At 45.3% G+C, this 16,152-nt stretch overlaps 1 protein-coding gene across 1 annotated transcript; it reads right to left on the bottom strand.

Moving 5' to 3' along the window:
• Positions 1 to 2,769: 2,769 nt before the first annotated feature.
• LOC123826064 (zinc finger protein OZF-like) lies at positions 2,770 to 16,152 on the bottom strand. Its single transcript, XM_045849853.1, has 3 exons — positions 15,854 to 16,152; positions 12,548 to 12,671; positions 2,770 to 8,829 (listed from the first exon to the last, which is right to left on the bottom strand). Exons 2-3 carry the CDS (start codon positions 12,666 to 12,668, stop codon positions 7,352 to 7,354), a joined length of 1,599 nt encoding a protein of 532 aa, XP_045705809.1. The 5' UTR covers positions 12,669 to 12,671; positions 15,854 to 16,152; the 3' UTR covers positions 2,770 to 7,351.

The raw sequence follows: 16,152 nt of genomic DNA, 5'->3' as shown, positions 1-16,152 counted from the left end.
TAGAGAGTAACCCTGAGGCAGGTTGCATTTACATCCTGAGACACAACTCTCCTGCACATAACCCTTAAAATATTTCACTAGATTTATTTTTCAAATATAAGCATCTTAGAAAAACATGGATTCACTTCTGTAAGGGGCAAGCCAGCTCCACTTCGAATAAACAGTAGGCAACATTGCAAAGATAAATCCACTGATCTACTTGGTTTTACCCTGCACAGGAGCCCTCTCTCTTCAGTCTTATGAGCAGAAATGCTAAAAACCAGCTAATCTGGGATTCACACTCAAACTTCAGACACAGAGGCCTTGGACAGCAACTTCCATGGGAACCATAGTGCTTCTGTGCAGAATGCACCACCAACTACATTACTGAGAGGGCAACACATGACTAGACACTAGACCTGGACTACAAGTCCCAGAAGACATGGGGATGCCAGCTCTCTAAGGGGGGTTTCAGGCGACAGCTCACTGGGATGTGCAGGCACCATGTCCAGCACTGGAAGGCCCAAGCATGTCTAAAACTAGAAAGATGAATGGACAGGGTCAGAGTCCCATTTCTATAAGAAATGTGGGTTTCAGCAGGAAGACGGGATTGTCTTTGAGACAGGATTCCACCATTCTCCCAGGTCATGGCACCTGAATAAATTTTTCTTTTTGCACTGGCACCTGTCTCACAAGTTTGGCTTTTGTTTCAGCAGGCAGCCAAACCTGTTTCAGTTATGATTTCTGGATACAAATGCAGATGCAGCATTGGATGGACATCTGATGAACATTTTGTCTATATGTGACTTCTATCCTTTTATTAGGGCAAGTAGAGTCCAACATGTAGGTGGTACATCAGGGAGAAGTGTCAACCATGCATTTAATCTGCAAAACCCATTCATATTGGCTAAGCAGGGGGTGGAGAAAGAAATTGTGTGTGTTTGTGTGTGTTTTACTCCTTTATCTTACCAGCTTAATCCAATAAATGTTAGCCAGGATCTTGGTATTAAGGTTGGACCAATCACAATGTTGAGTGCTCCAGAAGACATGGACATGAAGGATCTTGTCAATGATGGTTTAATAATTACTAAAACCACTTAAAAATGTTTGTCCCCCACCCCACAAAGGACATTACAAAAGCAGCTCTCCCTCATATGGAAGCATAGGCAAGAATGTCCACTATAGCACACCCCTTGGAGACAGTCCAGGAAAAAGGATGGATAAATGAGCTTCTGCACCCACTGGAGCCTTCTCCATAGCCCAATAGGCCTTCCTTCTATACATATGAGGAAAGCAGAGAAATGTCACAACTTACCCTATAGATTGCCACCTTCCATGATTCAAGCTATTTCTACAGGGTACCTCCCAGTTTCTCAGGACTTAGCCCCAGTTCCTGATGGACACCAGCTCACAAATGGATTCCGAATAACCGGCACATGTGCTTTTGCCTCAGTGCTGCATAGAATCTTTTCTTTTTTTTTCCAGACCATCTTTTCAAACTGGTTGGGCAAATAAGCTCCTTCAACCCCCATGCTCTCCATCTTTGGAATATATGGGTGGAAAACATTGGACTTTTATGGTATCTGTTCATATAAGAGGATTCTGCAACTTTCAGTCACCAGTCATGTTTACATTCCACTTAGCTATTGGTATTTCCAGTGGATCTAAGACATGATTATATCGTTTGAATAAAATGGTTCCCTTTTATGGAATAAGGCCTGTCCCCAGGTTCCCACCTCCCCTCCCCATGGATTTTGGTGCCTGTGGCTGCACTAAAATAAAGGGTGTGGGACACAGAACTGGGTAGCAGAAAGAGTTTGTGTCCTGGCATTGGAGTTCATTGTCTTCTCACATAGGACACATCCCTGGATTTTAAAAAGTAAACAATACAAGCATCACACTTTCATTTATTCAACAGGTATTTATTGGTGATTTAAAATGTTTCAGCCACTTGAGATGTTTAGGCACCTGAGATGCTTTGGTGAACAAAATAAAAATTCCTTACCCTCCCTGTTTTTCTTTTTTAAGTTTTTATTTATTTTTGGAGAGAGGGGAAGGAAGGGAAAGAGGAAAAGAAACATTAATGTGAGACAGAAACATCAATCCGTTGCCTCTCATATGCATCCTGACCTACGACCAAACCTGCAACCCAGCCATGTGCCCTGACCAGGAGTGGGACTGGTGATCTTTCATTGTGCGGGATGATACTCAACCAACTAAGCCTCACAGGTCAGGGCTCCCTGCCCTTCTAAAACTTAACAACTTAGAGGGGGGAGACAATAAATGAAAAATATCATCTGGAAGTTATAAAATGTGTTCTAAATACAGTAGTACTATGAAAATATACATGTTTGCAGACATGTATATGTATTACCAACAAATGTATAACCTCCTCAAAACCCATTTTTTTCAAATGTAAAGGCTATTTCACAATGCCAGTAACTTTCACACAAAATAAAATATTTTATTACTGATGGCTAATTTCCTCAACTGTCTTAGAAATAAGTTAGTTTCACCCTGGCTGGCATAGCTCAGTGGATTGAGTGCAGGCTGAGAACCAAAGTGTCACAGGTTCGATTCCCAATCAGGGTACATTCCTGGGTTGCAGGCCGTGACCCCCAGCAACCTCACATTGATGTTTCTCTCTCTCTCTCTCTCTCTCTCTCTCTCTCTCTCTCTCTCTCTCTCTCCCTCCCTCCCTTCCCTCTCTAAAAATAAATAAATAAAATCTTAAAAAAAAAGAAATGAGTTAGTTTCTTAAGCCAGACTTATTGCTATCAGGATCCAGTGAGTACATGAGAGGTTGAGTAGCTGTCTCAAAAGTTTCTTATCCTATCATTCCAAATACCATTCTAATTATTTGCTGAAATTGCTGACACATTTGCACATTACAATTAGCCACTTCTTAGACAAGGTTTATTGTCTGGTATTGTTTAAGTGATCATCCTTGCACATGTTTCCTGTACACTAAATACTGATGAGATGAGTGGGACGTTTGGTTTCTACAGGCAGGTGTGTGATGATAACTGTTGGGAAAATAAAATATTTTCCCAGCCCAGACATTCTCTCACAGTACAGACAGGAAACACTTTACTATTAAATAAGCATTAAGCCAGAATGAGATGTCCATTGCAGGTACTCTGCTAAGAAAGTACAAAAATAGAAAAAATTAAAAAAAACAACAACAACTCTCATTCCCCTATATCAGGGGCCATGGGCTGCTGCCGGTCTGCGACCTGTTAGGAACCACCGGATTAAAGCTGGCCTGAAATCTGCCTCCTGTCTCCCTCCCACCTCCTCTCATCCAAAGCGGGCAAAGCTCACCTGAGCTCCCTCTCACCTCCGGGTAACCCCCAACCCTCCACCCTGTCTTTCATGAAACTGGTCTCTGGTGCCAAAAAGCTTGGGGACCACTGCTCTATGTAACCAAGCTGATATGCATACTATAAGCTTTTAAGATAAAAACAAGTGAAAAACACTGTATCGAGAGAGATAGAACACATAAACAGGAGGTAGCTTTACAAACAGACAAAGTGCCCCCGAGCTTAGCCTCCTTCCTTCACAGGGACTGGGAGCCTGAACAAAAGGCTCAGCTGGCCTTCAAAGGCGCACACTTTAGAGATGGAAAAGTACTTACAGGTTTCAAAGAAGGCAAATGCTCTAAGACAAGGAAAGGGAAGAAAACCACCTTTCCATTTTCAGCAGAGAATTAAACCTTTTGTCTTTATTTTGTATTGGTTGTTTACTATTTTTTCCCCAAGTATAAGTCATTTCTATGCGACACGTCTGGAAACACAAACCTCGTGACTGTTTTGCAAGTATACAGCAGCACAGCCTGGAAACAGACATGTCAGGTATCAGATTGGATGGGGACCCTGTGCGAAAGTTCTGATACTGATACTCAGCACAGCCTGGTCACTTCACATACACCATGGGGACAGTGTGACAGGTGTGAGATGCTGTCATGTCCTGTGTGAGAGGTGCAGGTTGTAGAATGCGACCATCCTGCTCTACTACCCAGGTTAGGGAGTGGTTGGTCTAGTTTTCTAGGGGGGAAAGGGAAGGTTCTTAGGGATTCACTTTGTCAGTCATTGATTTGCATTTTAGCTAGAAGGCTGGGGAGGAACAGTCAGGGAGGGCTAAGATCACCTGTTGTGGGGTGGGTGGAAAAAAGAGACTGAGCTTTCTTCAGTCTTTCAGCATGTCTTCAATGTCCACCAAAGTGACAGTAATTACTGGGCGACACTTAGTTCTGAGGCACTGATGGGAGGGGGCACCCTGCAGTGATATTAGAAGACCAACAGGATCTAAACACAAATCACTCTATGTAATGGTGAGGGCCAGTGTTGTTTGGAGTGACACTGATGACCCTGTGTGGGATGCCAGCGCAATGGTGAACACTTTAGAGATGGAAAAGTACTTACAGGTTTCGAAGAAGGCAAATGCTCTAAGACAAGGAAAGGGAAGAAAATCTCCTTTCCATTTTCAGCAGAGAATTAAACCTCTTGTCTTTATTTTGTATTGGTTGTTTACTATTTTTTTGGTGAAGCCTTCCATGAGGACAAGAGGGCAGGAGTTTGCAGGGAAGGTGCAGCAGGTGTGTGGGAGGGGCCCTGGGGCCTTGGGTGATTTTAGGGTGTTGTTTCTACATGGTCCCACATCACAGGAAAGGAATCTGGGCTTCTGGCTGGAGTCTGCTGTTTCCCTCAGGGACAGGATGCAAGGGAACAAAGTGAGCTGACCCACAGCTTGTCCAATAAATCTTTCCCAGCTCACACTTGCAGCTGAGTACCCTCTCTGAGCTGCAGATCTCTCCTTTGAGAAGTAGACATAAATAATTCCCTTGCTAGATAATTTCAGGGGTGTTAAATGAGATAATCCTCCAGAGAGCTCCTTAATGAAAAGATGCCTGGGGACTGTTATGGGCTGCACTGCATGGCATAAATCCATATACTGAAGTCCTAACCCCACTGCCTCAGAATGTACTTGAAAACAGGGTCTTTTGAAGGTAATAATCAATAGGGTAGGCTGGTGTCCTTACAAGAAGAGGTTAGGTCCGACACACACACACACACAAAAGGCCATATGAGGACAGAGAAGATGGCCATCTGCAAGCCAAGGAGAGAGGCCTCAGGAGAATCCAACTCTGCTGACATCTTGGCCTGACTTCTAGCCTCCAAGTATATGAAAATAGGTCTCTGTTGTTTAAGCTGCCCAGTGTGAAGCACTTTGTTATGGCAGCCCGAGCAGACTAATACAGGGTCCATCATCTGGGAAGGAGAGGATTTACAGGGCACCTTCAGGTTGAAGGGATACCCCAAAGGGGCATGCCAGGAGGCAAAATATCACAAGGAACTGAAGTACTATACCCAGTCTCTATCACAAACTTGTTAAGGCCACTTTTCAATCCTCAAAGGAATTACAAAAAAGCAATGACTATCCTTCAAAATGAAGCAAAAATAAAAAGCTGAATCACAGTTAACAGAGCTGGAAGTATGAAGATTAATGTGCCAGAGGTGATCCCTGTATCAATATCTGACTACAGATAAGGCACTTGTGGATCATTCTCCAAAAGCAACTCCCGACAACTAATTCTGTATTTCTCCAAATAACACTGTATGTTTTTCAGAGGAAAGTAAAGTAGCAAGTATAATGGGTAGGTGAGGAAAAAAAAGAATAAACTCTGTTTTGTGTACTCAAAACTGTACAACTACTTTTATGGGTGACAGATAAGTTCCTTGTCAAGTGTGACAGTTTCACAGCTTTATGAGTATGGCAAAGCTCACCAAACAGTCCACATCAGATAAGTGCACTTTGTTGCATGTCAATTATACATATACCTGCATAAAGCTTTAAAAAGTGGTTCCTATTAATGACCCAGATATCCCCCTTTTCTTAGAAAATTAGATTGGCAACACTATGTGAACTCTACCACCTCTCTCCTCATGTCCAAGGAGTGGCAGCCTTGCCTCAGTGGCAGCAAATACTGGCAAACAGTGATGACTGTTGCCATCCAATCATCAGGAATGATGACTGGGTCACAAGGCACACATCTTAGGACTGAGTACAGGATTGTCCTTCTCTCTAGCTTTGTTTTCTTGCCTGTACAGCAACGGCCTTGAAGCAAGCACCCTAGAGAGGATAGGGGAAGACCACAGACCATTAGATTATCTTCTCTGCCAATGACCTAAGCTAGGGGAAACAGTTATGGAGGTTCTCAGAATGCCTGTATAAAGAGATCACATAAACCAGTCCCTGGAACATCTGTGGATGAATTTTCAGAAGAGGCAACTTCTATCTAATTTACTGCAGTCTCTCCTACTCACTATTAATACAGTCTTTCTGTCTCAGTTGTGTTTCCACCTAACACTCAGAGTCTTACAGCAAATGACACCAACCCATGTATGAAATTTCATACATAATTGACACATGGCTCATTTGTAGGACCTGGGGAGGAGGTCTCCACATCATTGCTGAAAATTACATAATATATATGGTGAGCAAAGAAATGTAACTCATATTGTTCACAGAGGCACAAAAGCCTCTTCTGAGTGACCTTTGACCTCTCCAATAACCTGGGCATCAGGATGCAAATTAGGACAAAGTCATGCAGTCTTTCTTTCAATGCCTTGGGAAGCAATACAAAATAAATCAATATTGAACAGCAATTTTTTGCCATAATGCTGTTATGCTGAAGCATAGTGAGTCTGGGATCCCCACAAAATCTGTTCACCTCCACATGTTGACAGATCACAATTCTGCTTTCAAACAATCTTACGTAGTGAACTGAACCACAAACATTAAAGGTACTAAAGTAAAAAGACCTTTATAAAAAGATCATAAACAGAGCAGTGTACAGTGAGCAGGTTCCATATTCATGAATTAGAACCTAAAAGATTCATCACAGTATAACATGAGAACAACAATGACCCTGGAAGAAGTAGTCCTTGTTAGCCAAAAATGGGTCTGTTGGACCCACATTGGGGTCAGGGCCATTCCCTACTCAAACAGGAAAAAATAAGGATCTCACCACAGGATCAGAGTATTCACTATTTTCTCAAGCAAAAGGGAGAACAGAGGTCATCTCTGAGAACACTGGGGTTGTGACTGACAAACATATGTAGGTGAGCCAGGTGGTAGAGATGAAATGGCTTCAGCCACAAAAACTGGCAATGACGTCATCTGGTAATAGCCCTGGGCAGGTTACAAAGTGCCACAAAGCTGCTTTGAGCCTTGCTTGTACCTGAAAACTAAGAGCAATCTAGAACAGTGTATGAATGTTTCACTAAAACATTGCAATTTAGGTAAGTGGCTCTCAAAACATCTCCTCCAGTGTTCTTACAGTAAGTGAAAAAAAAAATTTCCAGCACATTTAAAGATTTTCTCCACTGTGAACTCTCTGATGTTGAATGAGGTTAGAGGTATAGCTAAAGTATTTCCCACATTTACCACACTCATAAGGCTTTTCTCCAGAATGTACTCGACAGTGTTGAATAAGATAAGAGCGTTGTGCAAAGGATTTCCCACATTCACTACACTCATATGGCTTTTCTCCAGTGTGAATTCTCTGGTGTCTAAAGAGGCTGGAGTAAATGCTAAAAAACTTCCCACATTCACCACACTCATAAGGCTTTTCACCAGAATGAACTGGACGGTGTTGAATAAGCTCACAGCGTTTTCTAAAGGATTTTCCACATTCATTACATTCATAAGGCTTTTCTCCAGTATGAATTATCTGGTGCTGAATGAGGGCAGATCTTTGGGTGAAGAACTTCCCACAAGCACTACACTCATGTGGCTTTTCGCCAGTATGAATTCTCTGGTGTCTACTGAGGCTAGAGGTATCGCTAAAAGATTTCCCACATTCACCACAGTCATAAGGCCTTTCACCAGAATGAACTCGACGGTGTTGAATAAGGTGAGAGCGTAGTCTAAAAGATTTCCCACAATCACTGCACTCATACGGCTTTTCTCCAGTATGAATTTTCTGGTGTTGAATGAGGGTAGAGCTTTGGCTGAAGAACTTTCCACAATTAGTACACTCATACGGCCTTTCTCCAGTATGCACTCTCTGATGTTGAATGAGGTTAGACCTTTGGCTGAAAGACTTCCCACAATCACTGCACTCATATGGCTTTTCTCCAGTGTGAACACTCTGATGTCGAAGAAGGAAAAAGTTGCGGTTAAAGCATTTTCCACAAACACTGCACTCATATGGCTTTTCTCCAGTGTGAACTCTTCTATGTTGAATGAGGTTAAAGATTTGTCCAAATGCTTTCCCACAGTTGCTACACTCATAAAGACTTTCTCCAGAGCAGACACCCTGACATTGAACAAGTTTGTGGTTGCGGCTGGCAGCTTTTTTACATTCGCCCAACTGGGGATGACTTTTTCTGCTGTGAAAGCCCTGCCCACCACTGGGTGGCTCTCCACTGTTAGGAGTGATTTGGTGCTGGAGAAGGCCAGAGATGGCTTGGAGGTCTTCCCCAATATCCCCATGGGTGAAAAGTGCCCTTGGCACGTAGTACCTGCACCTTGTCACAAACGAGGCCCTGTCCATATCTCCTTTCAGGAGCTTCTCTCCACTGGCAGGTTTCTGTTGCTGCTGAAGCTTGGCATTGAAACAGAAGCCTCTCACACACGCATCACTGAAGAATGCTTTCTGCTCAAGGTATGCTGCATGAAACTCAGTCAGGTGCAAAATAGCTTTCAAGACTGAGACACACTGCTCACAGGGATGGGTCTTCTGAGTTGCAGGCGCTGTCTTAGAAGAACTGACCTGTGATTCTCCATCTATAGATACACTCTGCTCAGAAGGGGTCTCATCGCCTTCCATTTTATGCAAACAACCTGAAAGCAGACAAATGCTTAGAAAACAGATGTGGGCTTTCATGGGAAAATGAAGTCCTATTACAAAGGTGTATCACACATAATACATTGGTTCCATTGAATGTCTGAAAGAAAGGGACTTAGAGGCAGGTTGAATAAGGTCCTGCTGTGTAGTACTGGACCTCTGAAGATCGCAAAATAGGGGACACCTCACTGGAAAAAGAACACAGAGATGCAAGGACCACATGGAAGTGAAACTGGATCTGCAACTCATTCTTCTGTTAACAGCATTGATTAGGGTATTTTGCTGGTGACACAGGCAAGTTATGCAAAAGGCTGGTTATGTCCTTTACCCAGTAAAATTCAATAAATGTGTAGTTAGTGTTCAAGGACTACATAAGGATGTATGCAACCTAATAACACATGCTCAGGTCAATGATGGAGAATACTGCAGAGGGAGCTGTGCAGAAGAATAGGTGATGCACAGAGGCCACAGATGTTAAGGTAGCCCGGTGCTAGAAAATCACAGATAAAATGACAAGACAGCAAAGTGTTACGATGAGAAAGAAAAGAAAAAAATAAGTTGTGGCCAGTGACACTTGTACTAAAACACTACTAGACACAAGGCAGGTTTCTGGAATGATCTGAACACAGTTCTTTTCTCATGCCCTCTCCATAGTTGACGTTTACCAGGGCAAGGTCTCTTCTGAGACCATTTTGAATGCCCACCCTGTGAGAAAACACGGCTCTCTCCGCATCTTATTGTAAAAACTACTCAGAACTTGAGTAATTCACTTCTAGCCAAGATGGAGGCGTAGGTAGACACACTGTGCCTCCTTGCACAACCAAAAGAAGAACAATTTAAAAACAAAAACAACCAGAACTGACAGAAAATTGAATTGTACGGAAGTCTGACAACCAAGGAGTTAAAGAAGACACTTTCATCCAGACCAATAGGAGGGGTGGAGATGGGCATCCGGGGTGGAGAGGGCTCACGGCAAGGCAACAGCTGGCAGACCCAGTGAGGTGGGGGATTGTGGAATGGGGCACTGCATGCAAGGAGGCTGGCAGACCAGGCAGTCCCACATTTGCACGCTGATAAACCAGGCAAAACTGGAGAGCGGGACAAACCGTACAACCCAGGGTACCAGTGTAGGGAAATAAAGCCTCAAACCACTAACTGAAAACACCTGTGTGGGTTCAGGAGCCAGGAGAAACTCCCAGCCTCACAGGAGAGTTCATTGGAGAGACCCACAGGGTCCTGGAAAAGCCAACCCACCCAGGAATCAGCACCAGAAGGGCCCACTTTCCCTGCGGGAAGTGGGGGAAGTGACTGAAATCCGGCAGAGAGCGGAGCAAGCACCATTGTTCCCTCTCAGACCCCTACCCCTCATACAGCCTTACAACCCAGCTATGTGGGTTGCCCTGCCCAGGTGAACACCTAAGGCTCCACCCCTCACTATGTAACAGGTGCAACAAGACAAAAAAAATGGCCCAAATGAAAGAACAGATCAAAGCTCCAGAAAAAATACAACTAAGCAATGAAGAGATAGCCAACCTATCAGATTGCACAGTTCAAAACACTGGTAATCAGGATGCTCACAGAATTGGTTGAATTTGATTGCAAATTAGATGAAAAAATGAAGGCTACGCTAAGTGAAATAAAGGAAAATGCATAGTAACCAATAGTGAGGGGAAGGAAACTGGGACTCAAATCAATGGAGTGAGCCAGAAGGAAGAAAGGAATATTCAACCAGAAAAGAATGAAGAAACAAGAATTCAAAAAAAAAAAAAATGAGAGGCTTAGGAACCTCCAGGACATCTTTAAATGTTCCAACATTCGAATTATAGGGGTGCCAGAAGGAGAAGAGGAAGAGCAACAAACTGAAAACTTATTTGAACAAATAATAAAAGAGAATGTCCCCAGTCTGGCAAAGGAAATAAACTTCCAGAAAGTTCAGGAAACTCAGAGAGTCCCAAAGAAGTTGGACCCAAGGATGAACACATCAAGGCACATCACACTTACATTAGCCAAGGTAAAAATGAAGGAGAGAATCCTAGAAGCAGCAAGAGATAAGGAGATAGTAACCTACAAAGGAGTTCCCATCAGACTGTCAGCTGATTTCTCAAAAGAGACCTTACAGGCAAGAAGGGGCTGGAAAGAAGTATTCAAAGTCATGAAAGGCAAGGACTTACATCCAAGATTGCTCTATCCAGCAAAACTTTCATTTAGAATGGAACAGCAGGTAAAGTGCTACCCAAATAAGGTTAAGTTCAAGGAGTTCATCATCACCAAGCCCTTATTTTTTTTTTTAAAGATTTTACTTATTTATTTTCAGAGATGGGAAGGGAGGGAGAAAGAGAGACAGAAGCATCAGTGTGTGGTTGCCTCTCACATGGCCCCCACTGGGGACCTGGCCCGCAACCCAGGCATGCGCCCTGACTGGGAATCGAACCTGCATCCCTTTGTTCGCAGCCCACACTCAATCCACTGAGCTATGCCAGCCAGGGCACCAAGCCCTTATTGTATGAAATGTTAAAAGAACTTATCTAAGAAAAAGAAAATAAAAAACAGGTATAGTAAAATGACAGCAAACTCACAATTATTAACAACCACACCTAAAACAAAACCAAAAACAAACTAAGCAAACAACTAGAACAGGAACAGAACCACAGAAATGGACATCACATGGAGGGTTATCAAGAGGGGAGTGGGAGTGGGAGAGAAGGGGAAAAGGTACAGAGAATAAGTAGCATAGATGGTAGGTAGAAAACAGACGGGGGAGAGCAAGAATAGTATGGGAATTGTAGAAGCCAAAGAACTTACATGTATGATACATGGACATGAAGTAAAGGAGGGGAATGTGGGTGGGAGGAGGTGTGCAGGGTGGAGGGGAGTGAAGGGGGAGGGAGAGGACAACTGTAATAGCATAATCAATAAAATGTATTTTTAAAAACCTCAAAAGAAGAACTTGAGTAATTCGAGTACTCATGAAAGAAAACAGTGGTGAGCAGCAACCACTGAATCACAGCAACTCAGCATACAGTAGTATTCAGGAAAGACCAGATTACAAACATCATTTGAAGAAGAATCTTACAAGAACAGCCAACAGTCCATTCAAGTAATGACAATGACCAGGCACAGGGAGTCACAAAGAGCCATGAGCCAGATGAAGGGGCAGAACTGGAGGCCATGGGTCAGGACACAGTCACCCTGTCAGGAAGAGGGCAAGCAAGGTGGGATCCATTGAGCTGTCTGCAAGATTTCAGACTCCCAGAGTCTTCCCTGAACTTAAAAAAAAAAGGTTTATTTATTTATTTTACAGCAAGAGGAAGGGAGGAAGACAAAGATAGAAGCATGGATATGTGAAAGGAACATGGATTGGCTGCCTCTCACATGCCTCCACCCAGGGACCTGCCTTGCAACCCAGGTATGTGCCCTGATCTGGAATGAAACCAGTGATCTTTTGTTTTTCAGGACAATGCTCAACCCACTAAGCCACACTGTCAGGGTTTCCATGCAATTTTTGAGAAAACAGGTGTTAGGGCTAGTCCAGCACTTCATGGCTCAGGACATTCCACACAGCTCAGCACTGGCAGCCACAGCACAGTTGACAACAGAGAGGTGGAAATTAGCAGAGTTCATGGTCTGGCTGTGGGAAAGACAACGCTACCTCTGGAGAAAACAGGGAAGGCAGGACATCACCTCAGGAAATGAGGAGAGATATGAAGGTCTTACCAACAGATGTTACAAGGTTGAAGATTTCCCACATCACATCGCAGTACAGAAGTCTCTGAGCCTCATCAAGGAGCCCCCACTCCTCCTGGGAGAAGGCAATGGCCACGTCCACAAAGTTCATATCCTGTCAGAATGGGGACAGTTCATTCCATGACCAGCTTCTCTCCTAGGATTCCAAGTTTGTCCTACACCCCACTTTCCACATCCATCTGCTCACTCGTGTCCCCACATCAGAGAAGATACCAGGCATTGGTGCCATCGGTGTCACTCTTCCTATATTCCTATTGATAGTGTGTCTTCCCACAACAATAGGCTGATGGGCAGTTATGGGCCTGGCATGTGGGTCACACTGCCTCTTATCAATGCAGTGGGTGTCACATACAATGGTTAGGGATTGAAGTTGGTCATATAGATGGTGTGAGTGATTTGACACTGGTCTCGTCAGGCAATACCCCGTTGGTCCTCCAGATTGCACAAGAGAAAAAAAGATGGCATCACCCTTTACCATTATGATCCCAATCCCAGGGCACTGAGGCCATCAGTTTATGTAAACCTGTGTACATAATTCTTTGAACCACACTTCTCTCACACAGCTACATTCCCAAAAACACAACTTCAAAGGTAGCACAGCTCTGCCATGACAGGGACTGTTTGTTCCCAGATCAGCTTCTTTCCCAGGATTCTAATTTCCCCACCCCTATAATCTATCCTTTGCTTACCCTTCTCCCTTCCCCAGGGCAGTGGAGGTTTTTAATCCTGGGTGGCACTGACTTCTGCTATTTCATCTAAGTCCTATTGGTCATTGAATCAGCCCTCAACAAAAATAGACACGTAGGCAGATAAATGGATTCTCATCTTTGGAACTGCCATGTAGAATTACAACCTCTCTTTTCAGGCAATTCTCCTGATGTTCCCCACATTGTTTCTTCCAGACACTGCCTGACATGGGCTGATCCTTAACTCACTCTTAGATCAAAGCCAGGGACCTGGAGCCATAAATTCACACTCCCCCTCCAAGTGTACTTTAATCTTCCTACCACACCTCTCTCTCACACCTGTACACCACAGCCCCAGTCTCCTCCTGCCCTGTACCTCAGTCACCACCTTGACCTCTCTACTCAGTAGTCAGCATATGTGGTCCAGAGAATACATGGTAAATTCAAACAGGATTAGGTACTACCCAGACTCTGATGGGCCCCACTGACAGGGGCTGCCTGGAGTCCTGCTGTGAAGGCCTCTCTCCCTGACTGTTCCTTGCTTCAACCTCACCCACTGAGAACCACATCAGACCTCAGATATGCACAGCCCTCCCCCATTGGTGCTGCTCCTGATGTCTGTCCACCAGTCCAGCCTTCCCCTGTCCACCTCCCACTCAGTGAAGGCCCAGCTCCAGTGACCCTCCATCCCATGCCCAGAGTCTCACAGATGATCACTTATGCCCCTACACTAACCTGCCAGCCTGACTGGGACACCCCAGGTCTCACCAAGGCTCACAAGAAACTTCTGGTGAGTCTTTAGAGCAGTGAATATGCACCAGCTCCAGTCTCCTCTTGTGTGAATTACTCTTCAGGGCTTTGTTCCATTTAAGTCCACATATCCCTTAATGTCCCTGGCCACGTGCCATACCATATCTTACCCCCAACCCCTACACGACCACTTCTGTCTCTAAACTGTGCTATGAACTCCCCTCCCAAAACTAGAAGCCCCAGCAGGAAACCCAAGACCAGGTCTTTTGGGGTTATTACTACCATTATCATCCTGACCACGATTCCATATTTCACACTGACCTACAACTCCTCCCTGGTCCATACATTCTCCTCTACCTTTTGGAGACGTCTCCATCCTAAACTCCTCCTTGGCGTTGCAGATGCCCTTGAACTACTCTCTGAAACAACTCATACCATTAACAGGCCAAAAATAAACCTCCTGTTGTCACCAATGAAAGCTACTTTTCCTATTGTGGATTTCACCATCTCAGTTGATGCTGCTTCTAAACCTCCAGCTGCTAAACACCAAATGTTGAAGTCACCCCCTACTCCTACCTTTCTTTCTCTGAAACTCAAAATTACAAAGTCCAGGTGGCCACACCTAAACATCCATCCAAATGCTTCTCCCACCTACATTACCCCATTTTGGTCCTCACACTAACCCAAATTATACAACCAGCCTCCTCCCAGGTCCTTCTACCACCTCCCTCACATGCACTGTTCTCCACGCTGCAGCCACGGCAAATCTGCTGAGACATGGGTCAGATCACCTGCCTCTACTGCTCCACATCTTCCATTCCTCCCATCACCTGCAGAACAGACAGCCAACTTGTCACAGAGCTGCTCTAGACCTAACTCCTTTCCCACTGGTCCCAGATCCTATAAGAAGGGATACATGCAGATCCCTGAACCAGTTCGGCCTCAGCTACAAGCCTTTGCACGTTCTGGTACCTATGCCTGGGAGGACCTCCAACATCTCATTCCATTGGTTGTCAAACATAGGAACCACTTCACATAACTCTATACCTGGACCTAGACCCGTGGGCTTGGCGTCTGTTCAAGGTTCCCAGGCCCAAGGGCTGGAAGAGTGGCACACTGTCCAGGACACCTCTCTTTCATGACCTCAAGAGTGGGAAGTCATGGAATAAGCTCCACAAACCAGAACCCTAAGTGATTCTGGAGTGGCAGGAATCTGTGGAAAGAGAATGGTCTGCTGAGAGCCTGGCCACCACTGCCAGGACGCACGGGCTAGGGCCACTAAGCGCTCTTGTCTGGCCCAGGGCCAGCTTTGACTGTACTACCTCGGGGGCTCCGTCCTCAGTGCAAAGTCTGCCAGTCACGTCACCTTTTACAGGATTCACCATCCTGTCTCCTCTATCACCTCTTCTGGTCTCTCCTTCCTCTCAGCAGTGTTTGGAAAACATTACAACCTGACCTCAATTCCTCTCTACTCAGTAGTCAGCGTATGTGGTCCACAGAATACATGGTAAATTCAAACAGGATCAGGTACTACCCAGGGGCCCTGATCCCTCTTTTATTCACAACCCTCCAGAGCCTTCACTTCTGGAGAATGAAAGTAAAACTCCTTACGCAGTACTTTGCCTCAGCTTCTCTGTCACCTTTAGACACAAAACAGAGCACGGATTATCAGACCGGACCCTGAGCGTCACTGGACACGGTGGCCCCTCAGTCCCTCCACTCTCTCCACCCCGTCACACCCTGTGTGCCCCCGCGAGCGCTTCACTGTCCCGGACACCGGGGCCTGGGCTGCAGGGCTCGGCGGGCTGGGGGGGGGAGGGCCCGGGGGCCGAGCACTCACCTCAGCTGGGAGCCTCGGGGCGGCCGGCCTCCAGCAGGCCCTGTGGGCTGAGTGGAGGCTGCGAGGCTCTGAGGCCCCGATCCAGCCCGATGCGGTCAAGCTTCGGAGGCACCTCTGCACAGCGGGGACCACTCCTCTGGCGCCTCTTCCGTGGCGACCTGGACTTTGAAGGCTCTCACTCCGTGAGCCCAGCCGAGAGGCCAAAGCAACCACCTAGAGGCAGACGCGTGTGTCACGCACGGACCCCAGGATCCGCGTGGCAATGCAGGTTTGGGGTTTTCACTAGCTCAACTCCGCCA

This window comes from Phyllostomus hastatus, unplaced genomic scaffold, assembly GCF_019186645.2.
Source record: "Phyllostomus hastatus isolate PE091 unplaced genomic scaffold, TTU_PhHast_1.1 phas_contig_133, whole genome shotgun sequence".
In the NCBI taxonomy this organism is placed as follows: domain Eukaryota; kingdom Metazoa; phylum Chordata; class Mammalia; order Chiroptera; family Phyllostomidae; genus Phyllostomus; species Phyllostomus hastatus.
The sequence above is the reverse complement of the archived record's forward strand: the minus strand, read 5'-3'. Positions and strand labels throughout refer to the sequence as shown.